This window comes from Stegostoma tigrinum, chromosome 42 (genome assembly GCF_030684315.1).
Source record: "Stegostoma tigrinum isolate sSteTig4 chromosome 42, sSteTig4.hap1, whole genome shotgun sequence".
NCBI classification, from domain to species: domain Eukaryota; kingdom Metazoa; phylum Chordata; class Chondrichthyes; order Orectolobiformes; family Stegostomatidae; genus Stegostoma; species Stegostoma tigrinum.
The window spans coordinates 4,254,803-4,270,666 of record NC_081395.1 but is presented as its reverse complement, the minus strand read 5'-3'; the positions used below and the strand labels follow the sequence as shown (position 1 = coordinate 4,270,666).

Below are 15,864 nucleotides of genomic sequence, written 5' to 3'. Positions count from 1 at the left end.
CAGGGGCAGGGTTAGGGATAGGGTTAAGGTTAGGTTGAGGGTGAGGGTCAGGGTTAGAGTTAGGGTTAACAACAGATGGGATAGAGTTAGGGTCAGGGTTAGGGATAGAGATAGAGTTAGGGTGAGGAATTGGGTGAGGGTTAGGGATAGGATAGGGTTAAGTTTAGGGTTAAGGTGAGGAATAGGGATAGGGTTAGGATTAGGGATAACAACAGGCGGGTGGCTGGGATGATGGGATTGTCCCTGAGAGGTTTATTCCGGAGTCTGGAAGAACATGAGGTGATCTGATTGATGGATATAAAGTTCTTAACTTTGAATTGGGGGGAGGAAAGGGTGATGCCTCTCCTTGCTGGGGGGGGTGGGGAAAGGGGCTGGAATTCAGTCTCAGGATAAGCAGGAGAAATTTCTTTATTCAGAGGGCAACAGAGGTGCAGACAATGAGATTGTTCAAGTCAGAGATGGAGAGGTTTCTCGATTTTGAAGATCAGGAGGGATGGTGCAGAGGGAGATGGAGATCAGCCATGATCAAGCTAAATGGTGGAGTGAGCTGTGTGGCCTACTTCATGTGTCCTGGTCTTGTCCAGGGGAAGAAGTTGTGGACAGTCCAGCTTCCAGCTCCGATTACGACCATGAGTCTGATGGATCACAAAGCCAAGGGCTTCCAGGCAGTGTTGGTGGCTCTGGCGAACTCCGAGGTTCACCTCTACAAGGATAAAATCCTCATCAACGTCACTAAGACACAGGTACAGGCCCCTGTGTAAAACTCTCCCATCGTTAACCCCTGTCCCCACTACCTCTGTCACTTATTACGGCCACTACACCCCCTCCCTATCACTGTAACCCCCTCCAATCCCCTACACCCCCTCCCTATCACTGTAACCACCTCCATCCCCCTACACCCCCTCCCTATCACTGTAACCCCCTCAATCCCCTACACCCCCTCCCTATCTCTGTAACCCCCTCCATCCCCCTACACCCCCTCTCTATCACTGTAACCCCCTCCATCCCCCTACACCCCCTCCCTATCACTGTAACCCCCTCCATCCCCCTACACCCCCTCACTATGTCTGTAACCCCCTACAGCCCCCACACTCACTCCCTATCCCCATCACCTCCTCCTGCCCTTACACCCGCCTCCCTGTCTCTGTCACCCCCTCCATCCCCTACACTCTCTCCCTATCTCTGTAACCTCCTCCAGCCCTTACACCCCTCCCTATCCCCATCACCACCTCCATCCCCTACACCTTCTCTCTATTTCTGTAACCTCCTCCCACCCCTACACCCCATCGCTATGTCTGTAACCCCCTCCAGCCCCTACGCTCCCTCCCTATCTCTGTCACCCCCTCCAGCCCCTACACCTCCTCCCTAACTCTGTAACCCCCTCCAGTTTGTACACACCCGCTGGGATGTCTGTGTTCGTCCAATTCCAGCTGCTAGCCCGTCCTTTGATTTCCATCCCCTCCTTCCCTCAGTTCTCCCACCTCCCGCCTCCTCTCCAGCTCTTTGTCAGTCTATCTGTATGGCATTGTGGTTTTATATGGCACTGTACTCAGGGGCCGCTCAGCATTCCTCACTGAGTGTATGTCACTGCTCTCCCTTTTCTCTCAGGATATTGTCACCAGCTTGTGCTTCGGCAGGTATGGACGCGAGGATGGCACCCTCATCATGACTACAAAAGGTGGGTTTCACTCTCTCTCCGCCAGCTCTTCTCGCTCTCTCTGCCTCTCCCTGTCTCTACGCCTGTCTTTGCCTCGCTGTCCATGTTCCACACTTCTCTGCACCCGCTGTCCCCCACCCCTTCTCTGATCTCCGCTGGCACCGAATCCCACCCCCTCCCCGCATATCTGACCCTCTCTCTCTCTCTCTCTTTCTCTCTCTCTCTCTCTCTCTCTCTCTCTGTCTCTGTCACACTTCCTCTCTCCATCCTCTCAGCCCTCCTACCCTTTCTTTAATCTCCGCTGGCTTCGAATCACACCTACCCCCTCCCCCCATCTCCCCCCCCATATTTCTGACCCTTACCCCCCCTCCCTCTCTCACATTCTCTCTCTCCATCCTCTCAGTCCCCCCACCCTTTCTCTAATCTCCGCTGGCTTCAAATCACACCTACCTCCTCCCCCCATCTCCCCCCATATTTCTGACCCTTACCCCCCCCCCCCTCTCTCACTCTCTCACGCTCTCTCTCCATCCTTTCAGCCTTCCCCACCCCTTCTTTAATCTCTGCTGGATTCAAATTCCACCACCCCCAACCCTTTTTCTCTCTCTTACTCACACACACTCTGTCTCTGCCTTATTCTCTCTGTTTCGTAAGGACCCCATCGAGCCTGCTCCACCATTCCATAAGATCATGGCTAACCCCCTACCCATCATTAATCCCTAAAAACCTATGTATGTCGATCTTGAACGTTTTCACTGCTGAGGCCTCTACTGCTTGAGAATTCCAAAGTTTCCCCACCTCCTGAATCGAGACGTTACTCTTCCTGTCAACCCTAGGTTGCCTACTCCTTATCTGGGCTGTGTCCCCTGGTTCTAGACTCTTCTCCCCCCCCACCCCACCCACCCCCAAAGTCACATGAACCATCCTTTCCACATCAACCCTGTCGGGGCCTGGAAGATGTGTATGTTACAATGAAATCACATCTCCTTTTATCAAAACTCTAGGGAATACAGACTTGGCTTCCTCAATTTCTCCCCACAGGACAGTTCTTTCAGTCAGGAATTAGTTTTGTCAACCTCCTTTGCTCTCCCTCCAAGGCAAAAATATCTTTCAGTCAGGAGACCCAGCCTGTGCAGAATAGTCAGGCTATAGATTCACCAAGACTGCATACAGCTGCTGCACGACATCTTCACTCCCTGACTCTCATCCCCTTGCAATTAAAGCTAACACACCATTTGTCTTCTGACTGTTTGCTTATACCTGCCTGCTAGTGACCCAGGGACAGGGGTCCCCAGCTCCTGGTGCATACCCGCACTATGCAAGGAAGGATGTCGTGAAACTTGAAAGGGCGCAGAAAAGATTTACAGGGATGTTGGAGGGTTTGAGCTACAGGGAGGGGCTGAATTGAATGGAGTGTTGAAGGCTGAGAGGTGACTTTATAGAGGTTTATAAAATCATGAGGGGGTGAATAGACAAGGCCTTTCCCCCCAGGGTCTGAGGGACACAGGTTTAAGGTGAGAGGGGGAGGATTTAAAAGGGACCTGAGGGGTAACTTTTTCACACAGAGGGTGGTGCGTGTATGGAATGAGCTGCCAGAGGAAGTGATGGGGGCTGGTACAGTTACAGCATTTAAAAGGCATCTGGATGGGGACATGGATAGGAAGGGGTTAGAGGGATATGGACCAAACGCTGGCAAGTGGGACTGGATTGATTTGGGATATCGGGTCGGCCTGGACATGTTGGGCCGAAGGGTCTGTTTCCACGCTGTATAACTCTGTAAATCCACACAATCAAGAAGCTTTGCTTGTTCCATAGCTGTTAAGCCACCATTCTAAAAGATTTGTTCAGTCCCCTTACACGGGGGCATCACCCCGGGAATATGTTTCAAATGCCTGTCTGCTATTGGGAGGGTTAGCACTGTAGCTTTGCATGAAATGCCTGACATTTAGGATAGCAGTGATTGCACAGCTAGCAAAGCTGGGAGCAGTGCTGAACTGTTCCCTGTTGTTTTAAGAAAATTATAGAAATTGCAAATGCATCAGATTGTGCAGAGACACCTGCATGCTGGAGATGATGGACAGTGTAGCGGAAACTTTGAACCATGAGAAATCGGGTCACCACTAGGTCTTTTGGGTCTGCTGCATCATTAAACAGGATCATGGCTGGTCTGATATTTTTCATGTTCACTTTCCTGCATTATCCGCATATCCTCTTGTTTCCCTGACTGACCGAGAAACTGTCTGTCTACACACAAGGACTCTGTCTCCACAGCTCTCTGCGGCAAGGAGTTCCAAAGACTCTCAACCCTCGGAGAAGAAATTCCTCCTCATTTCAGCCTTAAATTGGTGCCCCATTTATTCTGAGAGGATGCCTTCTGGTCCTGGACCCTCCCATGAGGGGGAACGCCCTCTCAGCATTTACCTTGTCAAGCCCCTTCAGAATCCTGTAGGTTTCATTCTCATTCTTCTAAGCTCCAGTGAGTAGAGTCCCAACGTTTGCTGATAAAGCCATCCCTCCATTGACTGGGATTCATCCTAGTGAACTTTCTCTGAACTGCCTGCAGTGAAATAACATCTTAACTACGGGACCAAAACTGCTGACAGTGCTCCAGCTGCAGTCTCACCCGCACCTCGTACAGTGACACTTTGCTACTGTTGTACTGCAACCCCACGCAACATTCCATGACCCTTCCCGATTACCTGCTACCCCGTGTGCTAGCTTTCTCTGTCTTGTGCGCACATTCCCCGAAGTTTTTTAACCCTTGAGGGCCTTAGTTAGGGGCCTGTCAGAAGCTGGCTGATGTGACTCTGCACACAGAAATGGACTGATGAGCAGCTTTGAGGGGTGAGAATCTCTGGTGCTGACCCGACCGATTATTAGCCCTTCCCATCAGATGTCCTGTTACGCCTGGAGAGGAGAAAATTCTGCCCTTGCTTCAAAACTCTACTACTTGAATCAGAAATCTGTTTTTCTGAGAAAACCCGGCCAGCATGGGTGGGTTGGACTGAAGGGGGCGCTTTCTGTGCTGAACATCTCTGTGACTCTAAAGGTCTCTCTGCACTGTCCAACCCCATCAAACACTCCCAGAACAGGGTTAGATACAGGGTAAAGCTCCCTCTACACTGTCCCACCCCATCAAACACTCCCCGAACAGGGTTAGATACAGGGTAAAGCTCCCTTTACACTGTCCCACCCCCCCATCAAACACTCCCAGAACAGGGCTAGATACAGAGTAAAGCTCACTCTACACTGTCCCACCCCATCAAACACTCCTAGGGACAGGGACAACATGGTATTAGATACAGAGTAAAGCTCTCTCTACACTGTCCCGCATCAAACAGCCCCCGGGACAGGGACAACATGGGATTAGATACAGAGTAAAGCTCCCTCTAAACTGTCCCCCCCATCAAACACTCCCAGGGACATGGACAGCACGGGGTTAGATACAGAGTGAAGTGCTCTGTGTACACTGACCCTAGTCGCCAGTGAAATGTTGAGGAGAACAGTCGATCCTGGATATATGCAGGACAGACACCCTTCCTCCTCATGTCCTTTTGAACGTTGTGTTTTGCTGTGACAGACTGTAGCCACAGGAGGTTCCGTCTGTGTTTGGTCTGTCTCACAGTCCAAAAGACCATAAGACATAGGAGTGGAAGTAACGCCATTCAGCCCATCAAGTCCACTCCGCCATTTGAATCATGGCTGATGGGCATTTCAACTCCACTTCCCTGCACTCTCTCTGTAGCCCTTGATTCCTGGTGAGATCAAGAATTTATCGATCTCTGCCTTGAAGGCATCCAACATCCCGGCCTCCACTGCGTGGCAATGAATTCCACAGGCCCACCACTCTCTGGCTGAAGAAATGTCATCTCATTTCAGATTTAAATTGACCCCCTCTAATTCTAAGGTTGTGCCCACAGGTCCTAGTCTCCCCGCCTAATGGAAACAACTTCCTAGCATCCACCCTTTCTAAGGCATACATTATCTTGTAAGTTTCTATTAGATCTCCCCTCAACCTTCTGAACTCTAATGAGTACAATCCCAGGATCCTTAGCTGTTCATCATACGTTAAACCTGGCATTCCAGGGATCATCCGTGTGAATCTCCGCTGGACACGCTCCAGGGCTAGTATGTCCTTCCTGAGGTGTGGGGCCCAAAATTGGACACTGTATTCTAAATGGGGCCTAACTAGAGCCTTATAAAGCCTCAGAAGCACATCGCTGCTTTTATATTCCAACCCTCTTGAGATAAACGACAACATTACATTCGCTTTTGTAATTATGAACTCTACCTGCAAGTTAACCTTTAGAGAATCCTGGACCAACACTCCCAGATCCCTTTGTACTTCTGCTTTACGAATTTTCTCACCGTTTAGAAAATAGTCCATGCCTGTATTCTTTTTTCCAAAGTGCAAAACCTCACGTTTACTCACATTGAATTTCATCAGCCATTTCCTGGACCACTCTCCTAAACTGTCTAAATCTCTGCAGCTTCCCCACCTCCTCAGTACTCCCTGCCTGTCCACCTATCTTCGTATCATCGGCAAACCTCGCCAGAATGCCCCCAGTCCCTTCATCCAGATCATTAATATATAAAGTGAACAGCTGCGGCCCCAACACTGAACCCTGCGGGACACCACTCGTCACAGGTTGCCATTCTGAAAAAGAGCCTTTTATCCCAACTCCCTGCCTTCTGTTAGTCTCTCACACGCAGACTCTCTCTCTCACCCTACCCCCGTTTTTCCCCTCACCTACACCTTCTACCTCTGGCGTAGTCCCTCACAGGGCTCACAGACACTCTCACACGTGGACAGCGCCTGTCCCTCCCATGTTGCTGTCACTCTCCCAATTTCAGTACTGAGACTCAGAGTTTCGGCAATAATCTGCATTGAGGATGAGGTTGTCGACTTGCTGGCCGAGCTGGCTTGTTCCGGTTCACACGTTTTATCACCATGCTAGGTAACGTCGTCAGTGTGGCCTCCAATGAACCGATGTTATTCTCCTCGGTTTGGAATTCATACTGTCCAGTCCGTTATGGGGAGTAGTTGAGTACTCGGAAACGTGCTATAGGCCTGTGAATCGATTAGGGACGGGAGCTGCTGTCATTTACCCAGCTGCTTCTGTTCTTGTGGCCTGGTCGGGCACGGTCTGTTGTGCTGTCAGGGTGTCCTATAACCAGCAGCGGTTCCTGTTCCCTGGCAGGGGGTGGGCTCATCATTAAGATCCTGAAGAGAACTGCCGTGTTCGAGGACAAAGACACCAGCCCCGGGCCTCCCCTGGCGCAGAGCATTAAACTGAGCATCCCAAAGAAAACCAAGCTGTATGTGGATCAGACGCTGAGGGAACGAGAGAACGCTGTGGGTGAGTAGACCAGCAACGCCCAGCCATTTCTGCAGCGTGTCTGAGGGAGGGTGTTGTAACAGATGCCTGACCCATGTCCGAACACCTGACCCGTTGTCTCTGGGAGCCTGGAGTCACGGTGTGTGTGTTCACAATGTGCTATTCTACTGTAGGGGCATTGTGCCATCGGAGCTTTCTGAGCGCAAGGTGCAGTGGAACGTTCCCTTGTACAGGCCATTTGCAGCAGAACAACGTCTACAGAGACTGTTTAGACAGCCCCCAGCCTACAGAGATAATGGGAACTGCAGATGCTGGAGAATCCAAGATAGCAAAGTGTGGAGCTGGATGAACACGGCAGGCCAAGCAGCATCTCAGGAGCACAAAAGCTGACGTTTTGGGACTATGTCAGTAGAGTCTGCTGCCCATACTTACCATGTACTTAATTTTATTATTGTCCTATTGAGGCTATAGCACCCTGATCTCATCTTGGGCCTCAGTCTTGTTTGTCACATCTTCTGAAGACAAGTGCTCATTTTCAACAGTGTATGCTGACAACATCCCACTCTACACTGCTTCTCCAACATTCAGTGCTGCATGAGAGACAGCTCCTTAAAACATTTTTTTTAAAAGCCCATCCCCTCACTTACAGTTCCATTCATTTCTCTGACCACTGTCCTAATTGCTTGCAACCTTGCTCACTTATTCAATGCTCAGATGAATTTCTAATGTCAAATCATCTCTCCATAGCTGGGGCTGATTCCTTCCAATGCTCCAACATTTCAGCTTAAAATCCACGCCCATACTACTTTCACCTTCACTGCCAGCTTCATTTTACTCAACTCCACGGCTCTCCTCACTTGTTTGTTCTGTGTGTTTTATCCATTTCACCTCGTCTAAAGCTCTGCTGCTATATTCCATCTTGCAGCAAGTTCCACTGATGTGACACTGCTGCCTTGATTGGATCAGATTGGCTGTCACTCCTCCAATGTTTCCAAGTTAAAATTCGCACGCTTCTGTTCAAACTTCATGGTGTTTTTGTTCCTCATTATTGACATGATTTCTTCCAGCAAGGGAAGTATCCCTGTGACTTCAGATCTAAATATTTGCATTTTTTTGTCCCACATTTGGTGATGGTCCCATCATCCAACATTACTTATGCTACGGAGTCCACCTTAACCTCTCTGCCTCTTGCAGTGCCACAATGATGCCACCCGAAGGTTGCAGGAACAGCAGCTCATATTCCGCTTGGGAACCCTGCAGCCCAATGGTGTCAATGTGGACTTCACCAGCTTCAAAATCTCCCCTTCCCCCACCGCATCCCAAAACCAGCCCAGTTCGTCCACTCCCCCCACTGCACCACACAACCAGCCCAGCTCGTCCCCTCCCCCCACTGCACCACACAACCAGCCCAGCTCTTCCCCTCCACCCACCGCATCCCAAAACCAGCCCAGCCTGTCTCTGCCTCCCTAACCTGTTCTTCCTCTCACCCATCCCTTGCTCCCATCTCAAGCCGCACCTCCATTGCCTACCTACTAACCTCATCCCACCCCCTTGACCTGTCCGTCTTCCCTGGACTGACCTATCGCCTCCCTACCTCCCCACCTATACTCTCCTCTCCACCTATCTTCTTTTCTCTCCATCTTCGGTCCACCTCCCCCTCTCTCCCTATTTATTCCAGAACCCTCACCCCATCCCCCTCCCTGATGAAGGGTCTAGGCCCGAAACGTCAGCTTTTGTGCTCCTGAGATGCTGCTGGGCCTGCTGTGTTCATCCAGCTCCACACTTTGTTACCCCAGCTGACACAGTCTGTCTAGACAGCCCCCAGCCTACAGAGTCTGTTAGACAGCACACATCCGACAGCTTTTGCTTTTTCTGTACCACTACAGTGAGCGTAAATTCTGACTGGAAATAAAAGCAGGGTGTGATTTCTCTGAGAGTGTAGTCAGGAAGGACAGTTATATAATTAGAATAGCAACTGTAAAATCACTAATAGGCCAGGCTTCAAGTTTGTTGCTGTATTTTTGAGTCCTATCTACTGTAGTTATATTTTAGTGTTAAAGTTGACTCTGTAGACTGTTAGTGCTATCCCTAGCCTGGCACATTGAGGTCAGTTTACAGTCACCTGCATTCCTGGGAGATGAATCCCTGGGCTGTGTTGACAGTAACTTCATGTGTTTTATTCTCCTTCTCTGGTTCGAAGCTATGCACCGGGCCTTTCAGATGGATTTGTACCGTCTACGTCTCAGGGCAACACGGGAGTATGCGAAGGCTCTCGAAGCTAGCATGGCGCCAGTCTCTGCTGACCTCCAGGAGCCTCTGAAGATGAATGCGGTGGTGAGTGAACATCTCACTCCAGGGCTGGAGTAGCCTCACACCATCCAGCGTGACAATAAACAGAGTCTGTTGTCCTGTGGTCAGCACCTCTTCAGATGAAAGCTTCTTGGGGGAACGGTGAGGGGCTGTCATTACACTACAGACTGAGGCCATTTAGCACCTTGAGCAAAATCCAGTCAGTCTAATTCCCCAAGCTCTTGTCCAAAACTTTCACCCTGTCCGAATGGGAGCCGTTTCTGCTTTATCTACATCTGTCATCATCCTGTCCACCTGATTGTGGAGCAGAAAGACTGAGACAGTCTGCTTCCCCCAGCCTGACCTGGGCAGTATCCCTCCGCACCCTCTTGAGGACCCTCACTCCCTTCCGGAAGTACCAAGCGAAGAACGGGGCGTGGTGAGATTCCCGCTGATAATGCGAAGCTACGGCGTGTATGGAGTGGGAAACTGGGCAGAATGTTCTGAGTGGGGGTGATCCAGAGCTTTGTAAAAGTGACAAGGTGTAACTGCTTTCCTCATGTCTGCAATCCCTGTCGTTCACAAAGCTTTCAATCTCTGATACTTGACTGCCCAAATTCAATCACCTTCTGTGAGAAATGCATGGGGCCTCTCTGTCCCTGCTCTCAATTTTACAATTGGCTGTGCCTGGGAAGGTGGGGGTCGGGGGCACGCGTGAGCTTGTGGGGGTGCAGGATATTTATGAACGAAATCTAAGCCATCTGTCTGTGCCGCAGGTGCAGGGGATTGGGCCGGCATTTAAGCTGACCCTGAACATACAGAACACATCGGCCACCAGACCAGCAATCAACCTGTGTGTCAGTTTCCTGTACGATGAGCACCTCTACTCTGTCAAGAGAGCTTTCTTCAAGGTACGAGACTCCCCCTTCCCAAATGGCAGTCAGGGTGGGCGACCTTGTGCCTGCTTGCCCCATTCTGACTGAGCACACTGGGGTAGTTCGCTGAATCACAGAAAGCAGGCCATTTAGCCCATCCAGTCCACACTGACCCTCTGAAGAGCATCCCACCCTAGCTCTGTGACCCGCCAGCCTGCACGTCCCTGGGCACTACGGGACAAGTTAGCACAGCCAACCCACCCAAACCCGCACATCTTTGGACTGTGGGAGGAAACCGGAGCACCGGGAGGAAACCCACGCAGACACCGGGAGAATGTGCAAACTCCACACAGACAGTCACCCGAGGGTGGGATCGAATCCAGGTTCCTGGCGCTGTGAGGCAGAAGCCCTAACCGCTGAGTTAAACATCGCCCTGCTTCCCACATGACCACTGTCCCGCACCCACATCTGAAGGTCACCCTGCTGTCGCAGAGTCGGTTTGGGCTGTTGTACAAAGACGGATGTGTTTGCTTTCAGACCAGTGGGCGTGGACCTTTTACTGATGGGAGGACAGAGAATTCCTGGAAATTGAGTTTCATTTGCAAGTATGTGAGGTCATGAGCAACAGTCTGTGGTGAGGCATGCCTTTTGGTGTGAGAAAGTGACCTGACCTTCCACTTCCCAATAACCCCCCCCGCCCCGTTCTGCCTAAGCGCCCCGGACAGCGAAATTCCTGCTGCCCCTGAGCAATCGGGTGTGCTCCCGGACCACCCCCCGTCCTGGGCAGTGTTGGTCAGTGTGTGTGAATCAGTGCTGGGAGAGGAGAATGCACGTCCACCGCCCCCCCGCCCCCCCCCCCCCCCCCCCCAACTGCTCCCCCCACGGGCTGCATGTCTGCTCTAAGTACGTGCTCTTTCCAAGGCCAACGACCGGATGACGGGGATGTGGGAAGCCACAAGCTGTCACAAGAGCATCTTGAGCCAGTACAGGCGCACACACGAGGGAACGCGCACATGCTCTGAGTTGTAGAACACACACAAGCTAGTCTTCGCAAGCTGCACTAGCCCCCGCTACCCGCAATCCCTCACCCTCCCCGACTCCTTTCTTCAACTCAGCGTTTAAGCCTCACAGAAAATGATAAAAGATTCCACTTTGAAGTGCACTCCCTGTTCTACTGTAGGAAACACCACGGCCAGTTTTTCACACTGCAAGATCCCATGCACAGCCATGTGGGAATGACCCAGATCATGCTTTCATCGACTTCGGTTCAGGGATAAATACTGACCCCAGTTTAATGTCTTTTTGTTTGCTCTGACAAACTCCTCAGCACCGACCCTCCAACAGTGCCCGCTTCCTCAGCGCTTGATGTCACGCATGTGTTGAATGCTGCCGTGGGAATAGATTTGGAGAGAAGGAGTTTTCATTCTTGTGAGAATGGAATGAGCAGTTCCTGTTGATCAGACTCACTGGGTTTCTGTGTCTCTGTCCCATGTTCCAGGTTCCGATGCTGGTGCCTGGCCTGACGTATCCCCTGGTGACCTTTGTAGAGAGTGTGAGCGATAGGGGAGCCTCAGACACAATTAAGGTGAGGCCAGAAAGGGAGCTTACCCTCTCACCTACCCCCAATCCCTGACCTTGGATTATCACGGCCCCTCAAGTGCCCTGGATTCCCACACCCTCCGACTCCCTCATAAACCAGCCTCAAGGAGCAGCGACGTCTCTCAGACTGTGTGTGACCAAGAGCCACTTCAGGAGGAACAAGGGGCAAGAGACTAAAAGCTCAGTCACAGTGTTCGGATTTAGCAACGGCCTGAAAGGAGAAGGGGGAGAGAATTTCTGATCTTGGGTCCCCAGGCAGTGGAAGGCACGGCCACGGCTGGTGCAATGATACAAATCCGGGGATGCTCAAGAGGCCAGGATTGGAGGGAGTTACAGAGATAGGGAGAGGTGTAGGGGATGGAGGGAGTTACAGAGATAGGGAGAGGTGGAGGGGATTGGAGGGAGTTACAGAGATAGGGAGAGGTGTAGGGGATGGAGGGAGTTACAGAGATAGGGAGAGGTGTAGGGGATGGAGGGAGTTACAGAGATAGGGAGAGGTGGAGGGGATTGGAGGGAGTTACAGAGATAGGGAGAGGTGGAGGGGATTGGAGGGAGTTACAGAGATAGGGAGAGGTGGAAGGGATTGGAGGGGGTTACAGAGATAGGGAGAGATGGAGGGGATGGAGGGAGTTACAGAGATAGGGAGAGGTGGAGGGGATTGGAGGGGGTTACAGAGATAGGGAGAGATGGAGGGGATGGAGGGAGTTACAGAGATAGGGAGAGGTGGAGGGGATTGGAGGGGGTTACAGAGATAGGGAGAGGTGGAGGGGATTGGAGGGAGTTACAGAGATAGGGAGAGGTGGAGGGGATTGGAGGGGGTTACAGAGATAGGGAGGGGGTGTAGGGGCTGGAGGGGGTTACAGAGATAGGGAGAGGTGTAGGGGCTGGAGGGGGTGACAGAGATAGGGAGAGGTGGAGGGGCTGGAGGGGGTGACAGAGATAGGGAGAGGTGGAGGGGATTGGAGGGGGTGACAGAGATAGGGAGAGGTGTAGGGGATTGGAGGGGGTGACAGAGATAGGGAGAGGTGTAGGGGATGGAGGGGGTGACAGAGATAGGGAGAGGGTGGAGGGGATTGGAGGGAGTTACAGAGATAGGGAGGGGGTGGAGGGGATTGGAGGGGGTGACAGAGATAGGGAGGGGTGTAGGGGATGGAGGGGGTTACAGAGATAGGGAGAGGGTGTAGGGGCTGGAGGGGGTGACAGAGATAGGGAGGGGGTGTAGGGGACGGAGGGGGTGACAGAGATAGGGAGGGGGTGACAGAGACAGGGAGGGGTTGTAGGGGCCGGAGGGGGTTACAGAGATAGGGAGGGGCTGGAGGGGGTGACAGAGATAGAGAGGGGGTGACAGAGACAGGGAGGGGTTGTAGGGGCCGGAGGGGGTGACAGAGATAGGGAGGGGTTGTAGGGGCCGGAGGGGGTGACAGAGATAGGGAGGGGGTGTAGGGGCAGGAGGGGGTGACAGAGATAGGGAGGGGGTGTAGGGGCAGGAGGGGGAGACAGAGATAGGGAGGGGGTGACAGAGGCAGGGAGGGGGTGGAGGGGCTGGAGGGGGTGACAGAGATAGGGAGGGGTTGTAGGGGGCTGGAGGGGGTGACAGAGATAGGGAGGGGGTGTAGGGGCTGGAGGAGGTGACAGAGATAGGGAGGGGGTGTAGGAGCTGGAGGTGGTGACAGAGATAGGGAGGGGTGTAGGGTCTGGAGCAGGGGTTCAGAGTATTCTGGCGATGTTTGCGTGGGCAGTGACCGACAGTAGCTGATGCCCCTTGATGCCATCTCTCTGTTACAGGTGTTTGTCCTTGCCATGGGCCGGCGTGCTCCCATCCTGACTGCCCACATCCACATGCCTGTCAGTGAGGGACCACTGCTGGCATGATGGTCGTCCCATGTGGAGCGGGCTCACAGCCTCTGGACTGACTGGATTAGCTCTCGTAGACCCATAGTTAGTCCCTGCTGACCGGCTGGAGATTTCAGCCTTCATCACATGCTGTCCCAGGAAGGAAGAAAGATCCCGCCACCCTCAGAGGGAGGGGGCATTGTCGGAGGTTCGGCGCTGAGGGAGCGGGCTGTTGGAGGGTCGGCGCTGAGGGAGCGGGCACTGTCGGAGGGTCGGCGCTGAGGGAGCGGGCGCTGTCGGAGGGTCGGCGCTGAGGGAGCGGGCGCTGTCGGAGGGTCGGCGCTGAGGGAGCCGGCACTGTCGGAGGGTCAGGACTGAGGGAGGGGGCACTGTCGGAGGGTCAGGACTGCGGGAGCGCCGCACTGTCAGAGGGACAGGACCGAGGGAACGGGCACTGTCGGAGGGTCAGGACTGAGGGAGCGGGCACTGTCGGAGGGTCAGTGCTGAGGGAGCAGGCACTGTCGGAGGGTCAGGACTGAGGGAATGGGCACTGTCGGAGGGTCAGGACTGAGGGAGCGGGCACTGTTGGAGGGTCAGTGCTGAGGGAGCAGGCACTGTCGGAGGGTCAGGACTGAGGGAGTGGGCACTGTTGGAGGATCAGGACTGAGGGAGAGGGCACTGTCGGAGGGTTAGGACTGAGGGAGTGGGCACTGTCGGAGGGTTAGGACTGAGGGAGTGGGCACTGTGAGCTACCCATGAGCTTGGTGTAGATGAAGTAGAGGATGCTTGCTGAAGTGTGTGAAGGAATACCGAATGTATTTGAGAATAAAGATGATTTTTGGAATAAGGATGTGTGAGCTGCTGCTCTGTGACGTTACCCGCTTGAGCCTCCTGCATCATCTCTCTCTGTTTGTGTATTCACTGCACGTCAAATCTCAAACACTCCCCCAATCAAGCAGTGTCTCAGTGCGGAGTACCCGGTCAGTGCGGAGTACCCCTCAGCGCGGAGTACCAGCTCAGCGCGGAGTACCAGGTCAGCGCGGAGTGCCCGGTCAGTGCGGAGCACTGGGCCGCGCACTGGTCACCGCTGAGTTGCCTCATCACTGCTGTTGCCTTCATTCTCAACACCGTGAACAGGAGGAGGCCATTCATCCCCGTCCTCCAGCCTGTCCCACCATTCACTTTGTGACCAGCTGACTTTTATGCAAACTGTTGACCTGCTTTGCCCCCGAACCTTTAACCCCCGCCTCTTCACCCAGTGAAACACCGTCCGTACCAGTGCCCTGTTGAGAATTGACCGTCTGGTGCTGCAGCCTGTAGCCTCTCGGTGCTGTTTTTGGGGCAACTCCCAGAACCCACGACCCCAAGGGGTGAGGACGTACTTCCCACCCAAAGGTTCTGTGTTGTCTCTCCACCCCCACCAGGGGTATCCGTCCGTCACTCCAATCACATTTTGCAATCATGGTAAACCCCTCCATGAGAGAGACCCTCAATCTGCCAAACAGGGTACAACGCTGCCTCCGAGGTAACATGGTGTGGGGCTGGGCGGACACAGCAGGACAGGCAGCATCAGAGGAGCAGGGAGACAGACGTTTTGAGCCTAGACCCTTCCTCAGAAATGGGGGACTCCGAAATAAATAGGGAGAGAGGGGGAGGCAGACCAAAGATGGATAGAGGAGAAGATAGGTGGGGAGGAGAGTGTAGATGGGAGGTGACAAGGGGATAGGTCAGTCCAGGGAGGACGGACAGGTCAAGGAGGCGGGATGAGGTTAGTAGGTAGGGAATGGAGGTGTGGCTTGAGGTGGGAGGAAGGGATGGGTGGGTGGTTAGGGAGGCAGAGACAGGCTGGGCTGGTTTTGGGATGCAGTGGGGGGGGGAGGGGTCGAGCTGGGCTGGTTGTGTGGTGCAGTGGGGGGAGGGGACGAACTGGGCTGGTTTTGGGATGCAGTGGGGGAGGGGACGAACTGGGCTGGTTTTGGGATGCGGTGGGGGAAGGGGAGATTTTGAAGCTTGTGAAGTCCACGTTGATACCATTGGGCTGCAGGGTTCCCAAGCGTTACTGTTCCTGCAACCTTCGGGTGGCATCATTGTGGCACTGCAGAAGGCCCATGATGGACATGTCATCTAGAGAATGGGAGGGAGAGTTAAAATGGTTCGCGACTGGGAGGTGCAGTCCTTGGCAGACGGACGGAGGGTCAGTGCTGAGGGAATGGGCACTGTCGGACGGTCAGTGCTGAGGGAGCGGGCACTGTCAGAGGGTCAGTGCTGATGGAGC

The 15,864-nt window shown here is 53.2% G+C and overlaps 1 protein-coding gene across 4 annotated transcripts in view; it reads left to right on the top strand.

Annotated features, from left to right (window-relative positions):
• Positions 1-14,436, top strand: part of bbs1 (Bardet-Biedl syndrome 1) — a 32,001-nt gene extending 17,565 nt beyond the window's left edge. For 2 of the 4 annotated variants that reach the window (XM_059641580.1, XM_059641577.1), the window contains exons 11-17: positions 585-743; positions 1,609-1,678; positions 6,856-7,014; positions 9,194-9,327; positions 10,059-10,193; positions 11,656-11,742; positions 13,542-14,436. In XM_059641580.1, coding sequence (XP_059497563.1) covers positions 585-743; positions 1,609-1,678; positions 6,856-7,014; positions 9,194-9,327; positions 10,059-10,193; positions 11,656-11,742; positions 13,542-13,628 — 831 coding nt within the window. In that variant the 3' untranslated portion in view covers positions 13,629-14,436. The remainder of the gene's footprint in view (positions 1-584; positions 744-1,608; positions 1,679-6,855; positions 7,015-9,193; positions 9,328-10,058; positions 10,194-11,655; positions 11,743-13,541) is intronic. The other 2 variants (XM_059641579.1, XM_059641578.1) reach the window with 2 other exon arrangements.
• Positions 14,437-15,864: the final 1,428 nt, after the last annotated feature.